The 19,027-nt window shown below is 38.3% G+C and overlaps 1 protein-coding gene across 6 annotated transcripts in view; it reads left to right on the forward strand.

Annotated features, from left to right (window-relative positions):
- Window positions 1-19,027, forward strand: part of PTPRG (protein tyrosine phosphatase receptor type G) — a 725,670-nt gene that overhangs the window by 702,108 nt on the left and 4,535 nt on the right. For all 6 annotated transcript variants that reach the window (XM_067755032.1, XM_067755034.1, XM_067755031.1 and 3 more), the window contains 4 exons: window positions 429-557; window positions 4,153-4,299; window positions 5,039-5,181; window positions 18,330-18,465. In XM_067755032.1, coding sequence (XP_067611133.1) covers window positions 429-557; window positions 4,153-4,299; window positions 5,039-5,181; window positions 18,330-18,465 — 555 coding nt within the window. The remainder of the gene's footprint in view (window positions 1-428; window positions 558-4,152; window positions 4,300-5,038; window positions 5,182-18,329; window positions 18,466-19,027) is intronic.

A 19,027-nucleotide genomic window follows, 5' to 3' on the forward strand; every position in this document is an offset into this window, starting at 1 on the left:
GATACCACCTATGTGACTTTCAAGTAATTTCTTGATGTGTAATATCAAAATTATAGAGATTTCTGTATCTGGAAACCTCTAACCAAGGATACCTAATCGGTGAGGACACAAAAATTGCTTAAGCTAACAGAAATGCTTGTTAAGGAATTAATCTTTTCGTGAATTTCACCCATCTAGTCTTGGAATAAATGTTGAAATTGCTGTCAAGTAAAAACAGCAGGGGGAACTAGAAGTGCATCGGACGTGGAGAGAAAACTGTCTATATACATGTTAGGAGAAGTACATCTAAAAATTAGCCCAATGCACTGAGTGCCTCTTTTGATTATTTTCGTGAGGTCGAAACAGTGCCGGTCTTATTTCATGAATATATTTTACTGCTGCAGAGTTAAACACTCATAATCACTGGTTTTTCGTCTTCCTAACTGAAGGGCTATTACAGGAGCAATGAATTTATCATAACCCAGCATCCTCTGCCACATACTACGAAAGATTTCTGGCGAATGATTTGGGATCATAACGCACAGATCATTGTCATGCTGCCAGACAACCAGAGCTTGGTAAGTAAAGCACATCTGCTATATATTAATGAGCCCGGGAGGCCAGAGCATAAATTACCTTGTCACAGGGCTACCGTGTCTGTACATGCTAGGGAGGGAATTCAGACTTCTCATCTTCTATGTCTGCACAGGTGCCTTTCCTAGTCTTACCATTCCTGACCCTATCAGTTCCAACAGGATCAGCACTGATCCCTAATGCTGGTGATATATCAATCAATCACCCCTCAGTTGTACTGTACATGGCAGCGTGGGAGAAGGTTTTTATTTATTTATTTTGGCTGCGTTGGGTCTTTGTTGCTGCGCGCGCGGGCTTCTCACTGCGGTGGCTCCTCGTCGCGAAGCACGGGCTCTAGGCGCGCGGGCTTAGTTGCTCCGCGGCATGTGGGATCTTCCCGGAGCAGGGCTCGAACCCATGTCCCCTGAATTGGCAGGCGGATTCTTAACCACTGAGCTACCAGGGAAGCCCAGAAGGTTTTGAAGAAGGTCCTTTTTCTAACCTCACTAATGCACGATCTTAAGCCGACCTCTCAGTTGCTATATGTCACTGTTGAAAAATAAATGAACAGTAACAGTCGTTAACATTGATTGATTATATCCTTTATTGATTGATTATATCAATAAATGTTAACCGTAGTTAACATTGATTGATTATATCTTTACCTGTATTAACTCCTTTAATCCTTTCTACAACTCGATGACACAGGTGCTCTCAGCATCTCCTTTAGTAGCTGAGAAAACTGAGGGAAGTAACTTGCCCAAGGGCATATACGAACCATGGGAGCCAGGATTGGAACTTGAGTCACCTGTCTCATTTTGTTATTGTATATGTCCAATGCCGCCACATCACAGAAATGTTTCCTGGCCCAAAGAAAACGGTATCAAAAGTACTAATAATGTATCGTTATTTTCCCCCAATCCACAGGCAAGCCCGATCTATTACAGGGAGGGAGATTAGGAAAGCCTTCCTTGTTCGGACTTGATGGTGCTTTTTAAGACCTTGACTAAGCTACTACCTCTTTCTTCTCCCTTTAGTCCTTCCCTATTGAGGTCGCTAGACCCTAGAGGAGAAGGGTGAGCACGTTTATGAAAATAAGTGTAACTATTTCTGCTGAGCTCTCATTGCATTCTTAAGTTTCGAAATAGTTGGGTCTTCAGAAGTTACTATGAGGACTTGTAAGCGCACAAAGTAAAAACAAAAACAAAAACGATCTGCCTCCGTGAGTGTCAGAGTAGTGAGTTTTTTAATCAAGAAAGAACAGCATGTGAGTGAACCCCTAGTCTTGATGACATGCATTTGACTGTGTGCCCAGTCAGTAGGAACTTCACTTTGTCGCTTTCTGCTCCAGCTTCGGAATACCAAGACTGCTTCTGTGTGATAGAATGGCAACAAAGTTGAGAATCTTAAGCTAAAAACTGGAGTGTAAATTTTCAAATTAGCTGGCAATAGGGGTCTACTCTGTTCGGCATATGGAAATTGGAGGCATTTAGGGTTGTTAAAACGTGCATTTGTTGGATGAGTCAGTGTTTTGTTATCCTCACTTAACAGAGGACAGTCACTATACCCAAGAGCTCATTTGTATGGGGAGGAGAGGGGGAGACTGACTGAGTGAGTCAATACGTGTTCTGTGGACAGCGACGATACCGGGCCACCAGGCCTGTCATCTCGGTGTCTCTCCGAGGCCCAAGAAGGCTATGCTGCAATCACGCATGTCTGCACTCACAGCTCTAGGGTCGAAAGTCAGATTCAGTAGTGTGTAGTTTTTTCTAAAGGTACTGTCTCTGCATTTTTTGTTTGCTTTGTTATTTATCACTACTGTAACGTTACAAAGACCATCGTTCTGTGAATAGCCCAAAAGTCACTGCTGCTTAGGCGTCCCTGCCCTATCTGTAAGCAAAATAAGCATGCGATCAGAGCTCCTACTGAATCAAGAAGTAGCATTTCTTTGTCATAGTCTGTCAAGACGATCAGTTATTCCCTAGTTTACTGTCTGTGTTCAAAAGGTTTTTCTGCCGTTCCTCCACCGTTACTAAAATCCCTTTGGCAGCCTTTAGGCAAATTAGATAATTTCCAGTTCATCTTATCATCATAATAGCTCTTTGAGGTATGTAGTTTTATTATTGTCACTTTTCAGATATGGAAATTAAGCCTTAGATAACTTTTTTCAGGATCACATCCAGGCCTATACTTAATCTATGTATTTGGTTAAATTTAGAAGCCTTGTTCGTCATTATGGCTTTAATGTCTGTTCAGAGGGCCCTAATTCCACTTCCTTGGGCAAAACGCATTAAAACCCAAGACAGTTACAGACTTCTTTTGTATAGACTAAACCCCGTTGCTAATCTGTTTCCCCTTATGCTGAGCTTTAAAAATAAAAATGTACTTGGCAATAAGCTATATTGAAACTTGAAAGGGTGATAAGTCTTATTGGACTGTTGGCTCATTTCTGATGCAACAATGTAAGATTAAACAAAACCTTCTTTGTTTTCAACATTATTCAGAATTATTTCTGACTTCACTAGTACTGTCTAAGCATTTTCAGGAAAATGCCCATAGAAATGTATATATTACAGGCAAACTGTAATTTGCCATTTGAACTGATTAGAAAAAGGAGGGGGCAGGGCTCGTCATAATCATTGTATTTCTCACAGTCTCCAGCCTAGGCAACGGTTCTCTTTTTCTTAGGCCTCCATAGTTTTCAGGGATAGAATTCAAGTATCAAGCCTGAATACCGTATTCGTTTCAGGTGTACAGCTAAGTGATCCAATTATATTTTCTGATTATTTTCCATCATAGGTTGTTGCAAGACATTGAATATAGTTCCCTGTGCTATTCAGTAAATTGTTAGTGCTTATCTATTTTATTTATAGTAGTTTCTGTTACTGAATCTTTATTTTTAATCTGAAAAGTAGATGAACGTTTAAAGCTTACCTGATTCGAGGCCGAAAGACTTGAAATCGAACATTGACAGACTAACTTTCCTTTTACAAAGCACCTTGTACTTAGAGCCAATATGCCTATTTATGGGCCTGTCTGAGCCTTGGTGTTTTCATCTACAAAGCCAGAAGATAAAAATACCTCACTAGCATATTATGAAAACCAAGTAAGAGAATGTTTACGGAAGTCCTTTGCAAAATGCTGGTCAACTGTAGAACTGTTAATGACATAATCCATAGAACAACAATTAGCATATCTTAGTCACATAAGCCATTGTGAAATAACAAGTTAAAATTACTTGACCTAGATCCTGTCTCCTTTTTTACTCTGACAATTATATTACAGAGCATTTCTCAGCTAGGGGTAATACATCCCCTACAGAGGGAGGTTTTTTGGTTGTCGGATATGACATAGGTGAGAGGCGCTAGGAAATAGTTATGAAGCGTATTTTACAATAGAATACAACCACCACTGAACTCAGCATGATTAGATAGGGCTAATCTAATTGGGCTAATAATTCTATGAACCCAATTTAAAAACTGATTTGAGAGGTATGGCAAATGGCAAAGAAAGAAATCGTTTGGTAAGAAAATTCGAAAATAAATGGTTGACAGCACTGCAGAGGAATTTTTGTCCTTCTTTTCTTTTTGGTCCCCATAGGCTGAAGACGAGTTTGTATACTGGCCAAGTCGAGAAGAATCCATGAACTGTGAGGCCTTTACCGTCACCCTTATCAGCAAAGACAGACTGTGCCTCTCTAACGAAGAACAAATTATCATCCATGACTTTATCCTTGAAGCTACACAGGTAACCTCAACCTCAGTTCCTCAGTAACAGCCACAGCTGGGCCCTGGATCACCCTTCCAAGTAATAATGGAGTAATTTACCACCCTTAAGACGGGCCCAGGCAGGCATTTGAGTGTGACTTAAGTATGTTCACTTCCTTTTTTGCTTCCTTCAGATATTTGCTTTTTCCAGCTGGAAAGATGACATGTAGCAGTTCCTCTGATTGAGCATGCATACAAACAGGCCTGTTGACCTAATTATAAAAACAATATACTAGAGCTCAGTATTTTCTTTGCCGTCAGAAATGTGAGCCTTGCAATATGTTGCAGAGATGATAATATTAAGACTATTTTTTTTTTTTTTTAGTAAACAACATTTTGATGCATAATTAACTACCTTCCTATGGGGTTGGTAAGAGGGGAGCTGTCTTATATTAGTAATTTAAATAAAGATGTCCTCACCCCTTCCTGGGTTTTTTTTTTCTTTATTTTTATAGGTAAGATAGAGTAGGATATAAAGCCTCTTATAATTTGTTGTCCCTTACAATTTTTCCCTGAACAGGATTCTATTTCACTATCATAACCTCATTTGTTCGTGTCAAGCAGACCTCCCTAGTATTTTTCTCCTTACAGCAGTTTGGTTAATCGGGCATTCTTCAATCATCTATAGTATACACTTCCTCAGGAGCAAGTACGAGTCATTAGATTATAGATAGGATGAAATGAAGGATGAGCCGTGACTCGTGTTGTATTGGTTGTAGGATGACTATGTCCTAGAAGTTCGGCACTTCCAGTGTCCCAAATGGCCTAACCCGGATGCCCCCATAAGCAGTACTTTTGAACTTATCAACGTCATCAAGGAAGAGGCCTTAACAAGGGATGGCCCCACCATTGTTCATGATGAGTATGTACCTGTTTTTTAATTGTCTTGTTGCACTGTGGTAGTAGGGGGAAGGAAAGACAGATTTTAAAAACGTACTCCCTCTCTCTCAGCTTGTGACAATTCCAGCTTATTTCTCATGTGTCCATGTGCAAGGTGTTGTGTTTCTCTTTGGGTTTTAATTTGTCAAAGGCTTCAGACTCTCCGAGTATAGGTTCTAGAAGGGTGAAAGTACTGTATCTCAGCCTACCAAAATACATCTGCATGCTTTCTGAGGTTTTCTGTTTCAATAATGCAAATTAAACAATAACTTACAACATGTCTACATTTCTATTAGTTTACATGTAATACTTTATATTAATTAGTTGTTTTTAAATCCTTACACTGATCTCCAGCAAACACTTACTAGTGTAGACATGAAATGTAATGAAAAAGGTATTATTATTAATGATAATATTTATAGGTTACAATGTGTTTTGAAGTTTACAGTACTGTCTCTGGGAGTTTAAAGGCAAAGCATATGAACTGCAAAGAGAACAAATAACTTGCTCCTGGCTCTGAGCTTCTAAGTGTCCGAACAGAGTTCAAACCCAGCCCACTTTCCCTTTAATGAGAAGGAAGGGGGTCATAGATATACCTTATAGTATACGAATACCTGGAGTCAAACTTCATAGATGGACTCGACCTGCAAATCAGTTGCAGATTGTTGTGAATCTCACAGACCTTTAGCCAGTGGCACCAATTAGACATCCTCGTCTCTAGTTCTAAGGTAGTTAGTTATCTCCCTTGGTCAGCAACGTGTCAGGGCATCCATTATGTTCATTAAGTTACCATCTACTCTGCTAGAATAGAGAGTAGTACATTTCGAAGTAAAAGCTCATTAAGTCTTATCTTTGAACTAATGCTGTCACAGGAAGTGAACAAAGACTTTCGGCTGAGGTCAGCACCTTCACCTCAAATCCATGGTACTCTCCTATTTGCGTCAAGCCATATGTTTGGCTCCTTCCAAAGAGTTTGATGGTCTTTTTTAAATAGTGATTATTTCAAAATGTTGACCTCTTAATTAGAAGAATTAGGATTAGTTAAGTAGCCTGAGTAAGTAAGATCCCTGGAAATGTGACAACCAGCACTAGTGTTTAAATAACACACAGTCAACCTCAGAATAACTGGGTAGGTACCACGAGTCTACGGAACTTTAGGATATGCAGTTATAGCACAAAGTTAGGGCTGCTTCTAGAGTTTTTTCCCCGCACTAATCTGGCAGCTTTTCATATACCTTCTGGATTTGACTAGCTTTTATCAATTCAGACCAAATTCTAATGTTGCTGCCCAGCTCCGTGACGGATTTTGCTGTTCTGATAGTACTCCAGGGATCTGTCCTGAAGTCAGTAATGCAGCTAATGTTATATTTCATGGTAAGAGAAGACGGAAAGGAGAAAAAACAAAAAACAAAACCCAACAACAACTAGTTAAACAATTTAAACAGAATTGTTTGTTTCATTTACCTATATTCAGCTTTGGGGTATATTGTCTCATTGAGTGATTTTTATTTTATGCTACATGCTGACTGTGTCACCTCTGGAATTAATCAAATGTAGCTTGTTCTTAGGCCTAAGCAAGAAAAGAGCAAATTCATCCTACACTAGCGGCTCTTCACATATCATATAGGAGAGCTGGATTAAAAGCCACCTAAAGATATGCATTCGTTCATTTATCCACCATCTTTAAGAGATAAGTGATTCCATTAAAATTATTTTTCTACATTACTCAAGCACATCTGAAGTTTTTTAATAGTTGTTAGCTCTAGTACAACACTGAATGCCAGTTACCTTTCAGTTTCCATCTTTCTTACCTACTTTTTAAACCTCTAAATATTCCTTCCTGATGGCCTACAAACACACACCTCAAATCTAGCATGTATAAACGCAAACTTGCCTTCCCAGCCTGCTCCCATCCACTTAGTTGTACAAACCAGAAACATATCAGAGTCCTTTTCTGTGCCCCCTCACCTCCAATTATCATTGGCCACCAAGTCTTGTTGATGCCTTCTCAGTACACTTCCCAAATTCTTTTACAAGCTGGTTGAAGCTTTACTTCTTCAGCTGTCATCCCAGTCCTCCACTGATTTACTTCCTGCAGCCCACCTTAGCCCTGCAAATACTATTCTGTCTAAGTGCCCTTTTATTCAACACACACTTCAAAAGTCACTCTCTTCGAACTGTTTCTAACTGAAACCAGAGGGGATCGTCCATAAACATCGCCTCTTTACCAATGCCGTTCCTGTTTATCACATCATATTGTAACTACTTGTCTACATGACTGTCACCCCCACATTGCTGTGACCAGCAGTGCTAACTTATTCATCCCATTCTCCACAGAGTGACACACAGTGGGTGGTGGATAAAGATTGGTATGAATTGGTACCGTGCTTTCAAGTTAGGATGGCTCACCCATTATTCAGGATATGTGCCTGTATATGAACTTGCCCCAGACAGCCTTGCTCTTTGTTTTGGTTATTGGTATTTTTCCTGCTTACATTCATCTGTGAACGATAAAACCAATTTATCGACACAAAGTTTAAGTTCTGCCAAAGATAGCAGTGGGCAGGCTCGGAAAGAAGGCCTCAGTGCTCCCACTGAAAGTCAAAGAGTTGAGCTGAACTTCTAGTGCACAAACTCTGTGCTGTCGATCTGGTCTTCACAGCTGTGTGCCAGGTCGATGAAGTTTCTGGGTAAAATGATCTGAAGGTAAACTTCCTCAACAGAAAGTAAACTGATTGATTGTGTTTGAGCACAGGCACAGCTTAAAGGCAAACTGCTTTATTCACGGCATCCTATATTTGTCTGCTCAGGACAGTTCTATCCAGAGGCTGATCTGTATCACCACTACTGTCAAATTTTAAACACAGAGCCTACAGATGAGTTCAAAACACAGCATGGTTCTTACACAGTTTTGTGAGACACTAGTAGATTAGACCTTCACTCGCAGAACGAAGGCTAGTTTCCTGTGCAAATACTTAATGTGAATTCACTGTGGAGCTATCTCTATCACCCCGTTGGAGGCCATCGTGGGCTAATTTCATTTAACAGTTTTCAGAGTGGGATCCCAGGGTCCCTGGTTGGGAAGGAGGTCTCCAAGGCCCTTCCAAGAGATCCAAGAGGACACAACTGTTTTCATAATACAAAGATACAGATTGCCTTGTTCACTTGTATTCTGTCTTGAGTGTACAGTGGAGTTTTCCAGAGCTATGTGACCCAGGAGGACATCCCCACTCTGACAGCTAATGGAATGCGTGCTTGCACGGTTTTGTGTTTTAACACTTTCTCAGTTCTAACATCTGATACAGTAATTATTGACAGATAAAGCCCAAATAAGCAAAAGCTCTTTGGGGTCTTCAATAAATGTTAATTTTAATTTTGTCCTGAGACAGTCCAGAGGAAATGCTGAAATATATGGACTGCATTCTGTACCAACTGCTGCAAAGACACCTTCAAATCACAACTAATTGAGTCCTTCATTTAATCCTCAAAATCACCCCACTAGGGGGGTAACTTTAGGATCCCCGCTTCATGCATGAGGAAATGGGGGCTGCCTGTGTAGGTATTAGGCCCTGTGTACACACATATCCAAGTGTCTGTCAGAGCCAGTCCCAGCTACATAATGTATGTGGGGGTCCAAAGCAAAATGAAAATGTAGGAACCCTTGCTCAAAAATTATTAACAAAGATTTTCCAATTAAAGAAACAATCCCATTTACCAGCACATCAAAAAGAATAAAATACCTAGGAATAAACCTACCTAAGGAGGTAAAAGACCTGTACAGAAAACTCTAAGACACTGATGAAAGAAATCAAAGATGACACAAAGAGATGGAGAGATATACCACGTTCTTGGACTGGAAGAATCAGTATTGTCAAAATGACTATACTACCCAAGGCAATGTACAGATAAGTGCAATCCCTATCAAATTACCAATGGCATTTTTCACAAAACTAGAACAAATAATCTTAAAACTTGTATGGAGACACAGAAGACCCCAAATAGCCAAAGCAATCTTAAGAAAGAAAAACGGAGCTGGAGGAAGCAGGGTCCCTGACTTCAGACTATACTACAAAGCTACAGTAATCAAGACAGTATGGTACTGGCACAGAAACAGAAATATAGATCAGTGGAACAGGATAGAAAGCCCAGAGATAAACCCACGCACCTATGGTCAACTAATCCATGACAGAGGTGGCAAGGGTATACAATGGAGGAAAAACAATCTCTTCAATAAGTGATGCTGGGAAAACTGGACAGCTACATGTAAAAGAATGAAATTAGAACACTCCCTAACACCATACACAAAAATAAACTCCAAATGGATTAAAGACCTAAATGTAAGGCCGGATACTATAAAAATCTCTTAAAGGAAAACATAGTTAAAAAACTCTCTGACATAAATCACAGCAAGATCTTTTTTGATCCACCTCCTAGAGTAATGGAAATAAAAACAAAAATAAACACATGGGACCTAATGAAACTTCAAAGCTTTTGCACAGCAAAGGAAACCATAAGCAAAACGAAAAGACTACCCTCAGAATGGGAGAAAATATTTGCAAATTAAGCAACTGACAGTGGATTAATCTCCAAGATATACAAGCAGCTCATGCAGCTCAATATCAAACAACCCAATCCAAAAATGGGCAGAAGACCCAAATAGACATTTCTCCAAAGAAGATATACAGATTGCCAACAAACACATGAAAGGATACTCAGCATCACTAATCATTAGAGAAATGCAAATCAAAACTACAATGAGGTATCACCTCACACCGGTCAGAATGGCCATCATCAGAAAGTCTACAGACAATAAGTGCTGGAGAGGGTGTGGAGAAAAGGGAACCCTCTACACTGTTGGTGGGAATGTAAATTGGTACAACCATTATGGAGAACAGTATGGAGGTTCCTTAAGAAACTAAAAATAGAGCTACCATATGATCCAGCTATCCCACTCCTGGGCATATATCCAGAGAAAACCATGGTTCGAATGGAAACATGCACCCCAGTGTTTACTGCAGCGCTGTTTACAATAGCCACGACATGGAAGCAACCTAAACATCAACAGATGAATGGATCAAGAAGATCTGGTACATATATACAGTGGAATATACTCATCCACTAAAAAGAAGGAAATAATGCCATTTGCAGCAACGTGGATGGACCTGGAGATGACCATACTAAGTGAACTAAGTCAGAGAGAGAAAGACAAATATCGTATGATATCGATTCTATGCAGAATCTAAAAAAAAGATACAAATTAACTTATTTACAAAACAGAAACAGACTCAGACTTTGAAAACAAACTTATAGTTACCTAAGGGTAAAGGTGAGGGGGAGGGATAAATTGGAATTAAAATATATGCATTACAATATATAAAATAGATAACCAACAAAGACTTACTGTATAGCACAGGGAACTATACCCAATATTCCGTAAGAACCTAAATAGGAAAAGAATTTGGAAAAGAACAGATACATGTATATGTATAACTGAATCACTTGATGGTACCCCTGAAACTAACACAACACTGTAAATTAACTATACTCCAATATAAAATAAAAATTAAAAATTTTTTTTTCCAGATGGCAACACCAGAGCCTTAAACTAAGAAGTTTAGTTTACGCAGGACCCTCCTAAGTAGGGGACCCATCAAAGCACAAGGCCCAACACAGCAGCACAGGGGGCAAGCCAGGAAGCTGGCACTGGCTATAGTTAAATGCAGATCTGTTTAATCCCACTGGTTAACACTGCCTCCCACTGGTTTTCACAGTAAGCACTCCTGTCCCTTGTGTCTCCGGACTGTGTTTTGTTTTCTGTACTTTCTCATTCACTTCCAAAGTTTTAATTTCTTAAAGTCCTGTGGTTCTGTGCTGCCATTATTCCCCAGGATTAATGGATACTGAAGCTTTAGCTCTCTTTTCCTTCCTGCCGTAATGATTTTGAAGGGAAGCTTCACTTCCTTCATAGTGACAGGGTTATACCTCTGCATTGCGTTGTTGGGTTATGATTTTTAAAACAACAACATCGTAAGAGCAAAACAACAATAATTGTAATTAGATGAAGTAGTAAAAAGTGTAATTAAGTGGCCATAAGTATTATACACACTGATGATACAAGGAACCCCAACGTGTCTTAAAATGAATATAGACAGAGCCACCTGAAAACATTACTGAATGTCGGAAACTTAAAGTACTTTCATTTCTTTGAGGCACAGACAGGGGAAGATGAAAATACATTTTAACAGCATAGCGCTAGTTAAAAAAAGAAGTATTGCTCTTAATGGGGCCCTTTGAGAAAGTGGCCAACAAACTACCAAAACCAGTGAATTTATACAGTATTCTTGTTCACCAAGTCCCTGTAATTTGAAGTGCAAATGCATGAAACTTGACAAACCTCCTTTAATCCTACTTAATTCCTAAACTTCTGAAAGAGAATGGCCTTTGATTTTTCAGTCTTTAAAGACTGATACTTTAAAGTATCTACGCATTTGATTGATTTGACCTAGTTTCTAGTCCTGTTTAAAGTCTTATTTTGTAGGTACTTCCTTTTATTTAGGTACTTATTTAAGAATGGCTAAATATAGGAAAGACAACCCAAGCAAAGGCCAGAGTAATCCTGCATGGAGTGCACAGTGCATAGTAAAATACATAATACCTGACTTTCCTATCTGAATGGCTATGGTTAGCTTGAAGGGGGAAAAAAATCCTAACAGTTTCACTAGAGCAGATTTAGCAGAGATTAAAGGGTTAAGTTCTTCCCCTATTGAAAAAAATGCATACAAATGATTGGGGGTGGGGTGGGGAATTCCTAGCTCTGCTAAAATGAGAAGGTAAACCCGGTTCAGTTTAGAATCTGAAGACAGACAACATGATGAACAAGAACAAAAAAATACAGTGAATCAGAGGTAATAGAGCAATCATAATTGGATTTTGAAATAATATGCTCAGAGATGTAAAGCAAGACCATATGAGATGAATTAAAAACATGTATTAAGAAACAGGAACAAATTAGAGGCTAAGAAATGGAAAAGATGAGAGATGGGCTAGTAGTACAATGGACAAAACCGCAATCAGACTCAGATGTGGAAGCCAGATACAGAAGTTCTAACATCGGTCTAAGGGTGTGATCCCTGGAGAGAGAAAAAAGATGAAAGAGGAAGAAATTAATAGCTGAAAAAAAAAATGGCTGAGATTCTCTAAGAACTGAATAAAGGGATGAGTTCTTAAAACGAATTATCAGGATACAATGAACAATAACATTCAGAGAGAAGATCTGAATACCATAATTAACAAGGCTGATCTAATAGTGACATATAAAAAGTATGTGCCCGTCGACAGATGAATGGATAAAGAAGATGTGGTACATATATACAATGGAGTATTACTCAGCTGTAAGAAAGAATGAAATAATGCCACCTGCAGCTACATGGATCGACCTAGAGATGATCATACTAAGTCAGTCGGACAGAGAAAGACAACTACCATATGATAATCACTTATGTGGAATCTAAGATATGGCACAAAAGCACCTATCTACAAAACAGAAACAGACTCACAGACACAGAGATCGGACTTGTGATTGCCAAGGGGAAGAGGGGGAAGGAGAGGGATGGACTGGGAGTTTGGGGTTGGTACGTGCAAACAATTATATACAGAATGTATACACAACAAGTTCCTACTGTATAGCACAGGGAACTATATCCAGTCTCCTGGGATAAGTCATAATGGAAAAGAATATATATTTTTTAATGTATTTATATATGCGTGTAACTGAGTCACTTTGTTGTACAGCAGAGACTGGCACAACACTGTAAATCAACTAAACTTCAATAAAATAAATAGAATTTAGAAATAAACATTTCTAAAATTAAATACATAAATAAATACATATTAAAAGTATGTACCCAAGAGAGACTTACGGAGAGACCATATAGTCTCTTCAAACACAAAATAGTTTATTTATAATTACTGATCATAAATGGAATTTTCATATATTCCATAAAACTGATATCATACAAGGCCACATTCATTGATTATAATGCATTAAATTAGAAACCAACAATGAAATGAGACCCCAAATTCTTATACCCAGACACTGAAGTCCTTATGGCTAGAGTTAGAGATAATTGATGGTTTAAAGAGGTAATGAAAATAGAAATTACGGACTCCTAAAACTAAGTGATAATGAAGGCACTGCATTTCAAAACCTGATAGGATATATACTCAGAGAAAACCATGTATAGCCTAAGCCTCATATATTGGAGAACAATTTTTAAATAAGCTTTCAACTTGAGAAGCCAGAAAAAGAACCAAATGAATCCACAAAAAGTACAAGGAATTAAAAGGAAAGCAAACAGTAATGAAATGGGGGCAAGGAGGAGATAGACTTCCTTGCTTAAATTTTACTAACAAAAGACACAACTTTGGAAATTGGTGAAAAAGAGAAGGCATAATTTATCATTGGGAAGAAAAAAAAATCTACCATTTATCTGTAGTTCTCAAATGTTTTAAAAATTGTTAATTTACATAGGTGTGATAAAACGTTATCTTTTAGAGTTTTATGCTAAATTATTAATGAATAAAATCCTTGGGGTTTGCTTCAAAATACATGGGGAGGAAATTGACATGAAACAACACCAGCTATGAGGTGATGATTGTTTCAATTCAGTGATGGTGCAGTGAGGGTTACTATGCCTTGTACACATTTGATATTTTCTTTAATAAAAGGTTAAAAACAAGAAGTATTTTAAAGGAAATGAAATAAACATTTAAAACTATTTATAACTCTATACCAATAATTTTTTAAGCCTACCTAATCATAGTATAAATGCTATTTAGTGAACACAGTGTACCAGTCAGTCTCTGTTCTGAGCCATTGACATGTATCAGCTCAAATATAAGCTGTAGTCTCCCAAACTATGAGACCTTGGCCAGTTACTTCCCCTGGATGTGCCTTGTTTCTTCAACCTCAAAATGGGGATACTAATAGTACCTGTAGTACTGGGTTATTCTGACAATTAAGTTGACACATATAAAGTATTTATAAGAGAGCCTGGCACATAGAGTTTTCAACCCGTTAAGGCCCACTAAGTTTTGACCAGTCTACATTTGAACAACAGCACACAGAGAAAACATTTAATGTAACCTTGATTAAGAAGACAAACAAGGCTAGCACCAGAATGGAACAGTATAAGCCAATGTTACTTACTTGAATATGGGTACAAAGGTCTAAAAAAAGTACTGTCAAAAACCCAGTGTGTTATAGTAAAAGAATTATATACATCATGAAAAAGATTTATCCTAGGAATATAGAGCTGCTTAAATGGTACCAAAAATAGCTCTCAGTGAATTCAGAACATTATTAAAGGAATTTTTTTAAATCAATAGATATTCAAAAACATACAATAAAATAACAGCCATTCATAATCCCCTTCCCTAAAAGAAAACACTCTTAGCAAACGAAAAGTCAAAAGCATTCTTTTTAACTTGATAAATGTTACTTCTCAGAAGCCTATAGCAAATATTTTTATTTAATATTAAAAAATTAGAAGCTTTACCATTAAAGAACACAATATGACACCTCTTCACAGTGTTAGAATACAAAACTATTGTATCCTAGCCAATACAGTAAAAGCAAAAGATGTAAGAAGTATGAAAAAAAGAGACAAGTGGCATTGCTAGCAGATAAAGATGTATCCAACTTCCTAGAGAATCCACAGATTATTTATTAGAACTTAAAAAGAGTTCTGCATGGCTGGATACAAGTTCACCACGTGAAAATCAATAACTTTCCTATATATCAACTGAAACCAAACAGTACTGTCGCAAAAAGAGGCCATTCTTCGGAGTAACAGAAACTACCTAGGATTTACCCTAAAATGAAATTGGCAAAAGACTACGTAGAAAACTGTAAAATCTAATTGAAAACTGTGAAAGACCTGAATAAATGGAGAAAAGACATCGTGTTCATGAACAGAAAAACTCAAAGAGATGTTAATTTCCTCAGCTCTATCTATATATTCTGTGCAGCCTAACCAAAATCCCAACAAAACTTTTTGTGTTCCTTGACAGCCCAGTATCAATCAACATGAAACAGGATGGGATGCGGTAGAAGCGTAGAGGTATATGGAAACGAGTGTACAAGTGAAAAATGAAAATATGTATGTTTGAAGCACTAAAAGTGAAACAATAAATATAGAGGCAGTCAAGACTATTGTGCAAACTTGCTTTATCAGGTATCAAGACTAACCAAAAACCTATGGGAATTTAAACGAATGTGGGGAAATACAGTATAAAAAAACAGACAAGCAGATTAAAGGGCCAAAATAGAGAGTTCAGAAATAGGCCTGCATATATGAGAATTTAGACGATTAAAAAGGCAGCTCAAATCAATGAGGAAACATGAGACAATTCAATAAAAAATGCTGGCACAGAGGGAGCAAAGACTGTTGCCATGTCCTGCATGTCCTGCCCGCTGCAGTCTGCTGCATACAGTGGGATGTCGCTCCAGGACCTTGCTTCAGACATGTAAGCTCCCCCCATCCATTAAACCATCGGTGTCTCTGTTGCTGACTCGGGCTCTTTCTTTGGTCTTGAGGCTGGGCAAGCACAGGGCCTGCAGGCCTGTAGCGTGCAGCCCAAAACCGTACACTCAGGTAATCTGTCAGTGTAGCAGGCGTCAATCCCATACGTGGAAAGTGAAAGAGTATGTGTGAGATGGAAAAGATTCAGAAAAGGCTGAACATGTTTATGGAGCACAGAAGACTAGTTCTCTAGGTATAGTTGGATTGCCAGATATATTAGGAGGTTACTGAGTTTTGTGATTCTGTATTTAGATGAGGATCAATATTCTAATCATGTGCTTCATCTGAAGCACCCACTGAATAGGGATCAATTTTGAGTCACTGGGATTGGTGTCTTGATCAGGAGATACAGTAAGAGGTGAGACAGACTTAGGAATCATTTGTCTTAATAAATATAGGTTTAAATAAGTAAATGGGGATGAAATTAGGCTAGGCAGTAGGAATGAGGAATGTTAGGGGCTGATGGATGGAAAGTGGGGAATGGAATATTGGATTCCCATGTGGTGGGAGAGCTTGTACATGGGGAGTGATCCTGTGAATGAGCTGGAAGTAGACAATGTTGTGGTTTCTGGATGTGGTCTCTGATAATTGATTTTATAGGTCACATTCATGGTGAAAGCTAAGTGTGGTTTGTATCCCTAAAGATGACCATTTTTGTAAATGTTAGGTTGGAAAACAAAGCAAAATTTGCACTATAGTTGTGGCATTGTCTAACCATGGAATTTTGTGATATTATTCCTTCTGAAACTTTGTTCACATTATTTGTTAAATAAACCAAATCAGCACATTTTAAAATGAGTATTAATAAAGCAAATAAATATATGTTAAAAAATGCTGGCACAAGTGGTTATCCATTGGAAAAATAACTAAATTCAGACCCCTACCTTACATCAAAACAAGAATAAGATTCCAATGAATTAGACAATTACATGTAAAAAAAAAAAGTAGAAAAATATAGGAGAATATTTTTTAAATACTGGGGTAAAGAAAGCATTAACAAACAAGATTCCAAAAAAGTTAAAGATTGATAAATTTGATTATATCTAAACTACATTTCAGCATTAACAGAAGCAACCACAAACAATGCTACGAGAAAGTAGAGACTGAAAACACTACTTGCAGCACGTACTGTAGATGATATAATACCCAATAGAAAAATGGCCAAAGTATATTAATAGGCAGTTTCAGAAGAGGAAATACAGATGGGTCAGTAAACATAGAAAGATATTCAACTCCCCTGGCAACCAAGGAAATGCAAATTAAACCAACAGTAAGATTCAAGTTTTCACACATCAGACTGGCAAAAGCCAAACTTTAAAATGATGAGGAGAAACTAGTATTCTCTGGCTGGGAGGAGTATGGACAGGTAACAACACATGGGAGAGAAATACCGCAGTGTCTTTAAAACTAAATGGGCATACCTGTGACCTAGCTCTTCTCCTCACGGTGAGGTGCTACTCTGTACTACTCTGCTATGTGCACAAGGCACAAACAAGCTAAATGTCCATCCATGGGGAAGTGAGGACATCCGGTATGCATGCAGCAGATGAAATGATGAGCCTGATCGACATGTACTGATACCCTTAAATCTAGGAAGGCATAACAGTTTTTCCCTTAGACAGATTACCTCTGAAGTCGGGGTGGTGGTTAGGGAGACGTTGGCTTTATTTGCATTACAGAAGTAAAAACATCTGTACTGTTTTAATTTCATGTAAGAATAAATTTAGAAACAATATTTAATAGTTATTAACAGAACAGTGGACACAGGGCATCTAAATTCTAGTCTCATTTCTGCCACCAACCAGCAACACCTCCTTGAACAATTCATTTAATCCATCTGTTTTCTCATCATTAATATGGAAACTATGTGCCACACAGGTTCCTGTAAAAACTGAAGATGCCAACCTGGCCTGATGAAAAAGTCTGCTACCCTTCTAAGCCTTTTTTGGGCCTGTGTGTGAAGCAAAGAGAACCATATTTTTCCAAGAATTTTATAGAAGGTGCTCATACTTGGAAACTTCCACTTCAGTGCCAAAACTAATTACTAAATATGAAACTCATTTTGGAAATTCTCTGACTGCATTTTGAGCCACATATTTCCATTTTTATTCATATTCTGGAAGTTCAATTTAGCCCTTCGGGATTGTTAAAAAAATGTTTTCCAGAGCCTTTCACCACTTTCTACTTGTCTCATAGCCTCTAGTTAAAATTCTCGTATTATCTTTCCTACTATATCACCCAGCTTGTCCCCGACATCAGATCTTCTTACAGCCCTCCCAAGTCTAATTTTGAACTTCTAACTTCATATTAGACATCAAGCTAAACATCTGGTAAGCCCGTCTTGAGAGACGTCACATTCAGAAACAAATGTCACCTTTATGCTAACCTCTAAATCTCTGCCCTCGTCCAGCATTTCACTCATTTTTGTGTTCTAGAGTAGATATCAATACAGTCTACCTAGCTTCTACGGAAATAGGTGATGGTAATTTGGTTGCAATATATTCTGTCCTTTTGTGAATCTGAAATAGCTTTTTTTTGCCTCCCCAAGGTACGGTGCAGTTTCCGCAGGAATGCTGTGTGCCCTTACCACCTTGTCCCAGCAACTGGAGAATGAAAATGCTGTGGATGTGTTCCAGGTTGCAAAAATGATCAATCTGATGAGGCCTGGAGTATTCACAGACATTGTAAGTACTTTGCTTATTTGTGAAACTTGTACATCATTTGAAACTCAGCCTCACCCTTTAGAACAGTGGTTCTGATGGGGGGTGACTTTTCCCCCCAGGGAGTGTTGGGCAATGTCTGGAGACCTTTTTTGGTTGTCACAGCTGGAGATGGGGTTAAGTGAGTAGGGCCCAGGGATGCTGCTAAACATCCTGCAGTGCCTAAGACAGCCCTCCACATGGACCTGGCCCACGTGTCCAAAGGGCTGAGGTTGAGAGACTCTGCTTTCTAGAATATAGTATCCTCTGATTGTAAAATATGGATATCCTGTTATCTTAGTGGACTTTCAACACCGAGAATTCATTCCAAGGTAACAGGGATCAAAAGGACATGAAGAAGGTGTAGGTCTTGATTATAAAGGATTCAAGAGATTACTTTTTAAGTGTCTGAACTAGCAGAGACATAATTCCTGTTTCTCTAGTATATTTTTCACATTTACATTTTTAGTCAGTATTTCCACCTGAGATGAAATAAATGATTGAGCTGCTCTTTGGCTCAAAAAACTGTCTCCCTCTTGTTTTCCAG

This window comes from Pseudorca crassidens, chromosome 10, assembly GCF_039906515.1.
Source record: "Pseudorca crassidens isolate mPseCra1 chromosome 10, mPseCra1.hap1, whole genome shotgun sequence".
Classification (NCBI taxonomy): Eukaryota; Metazoa; Chordata; class Mammalia; order Artiodactyla; family Delphinidae; genus Pseudorca; species Pseudorca crassidens.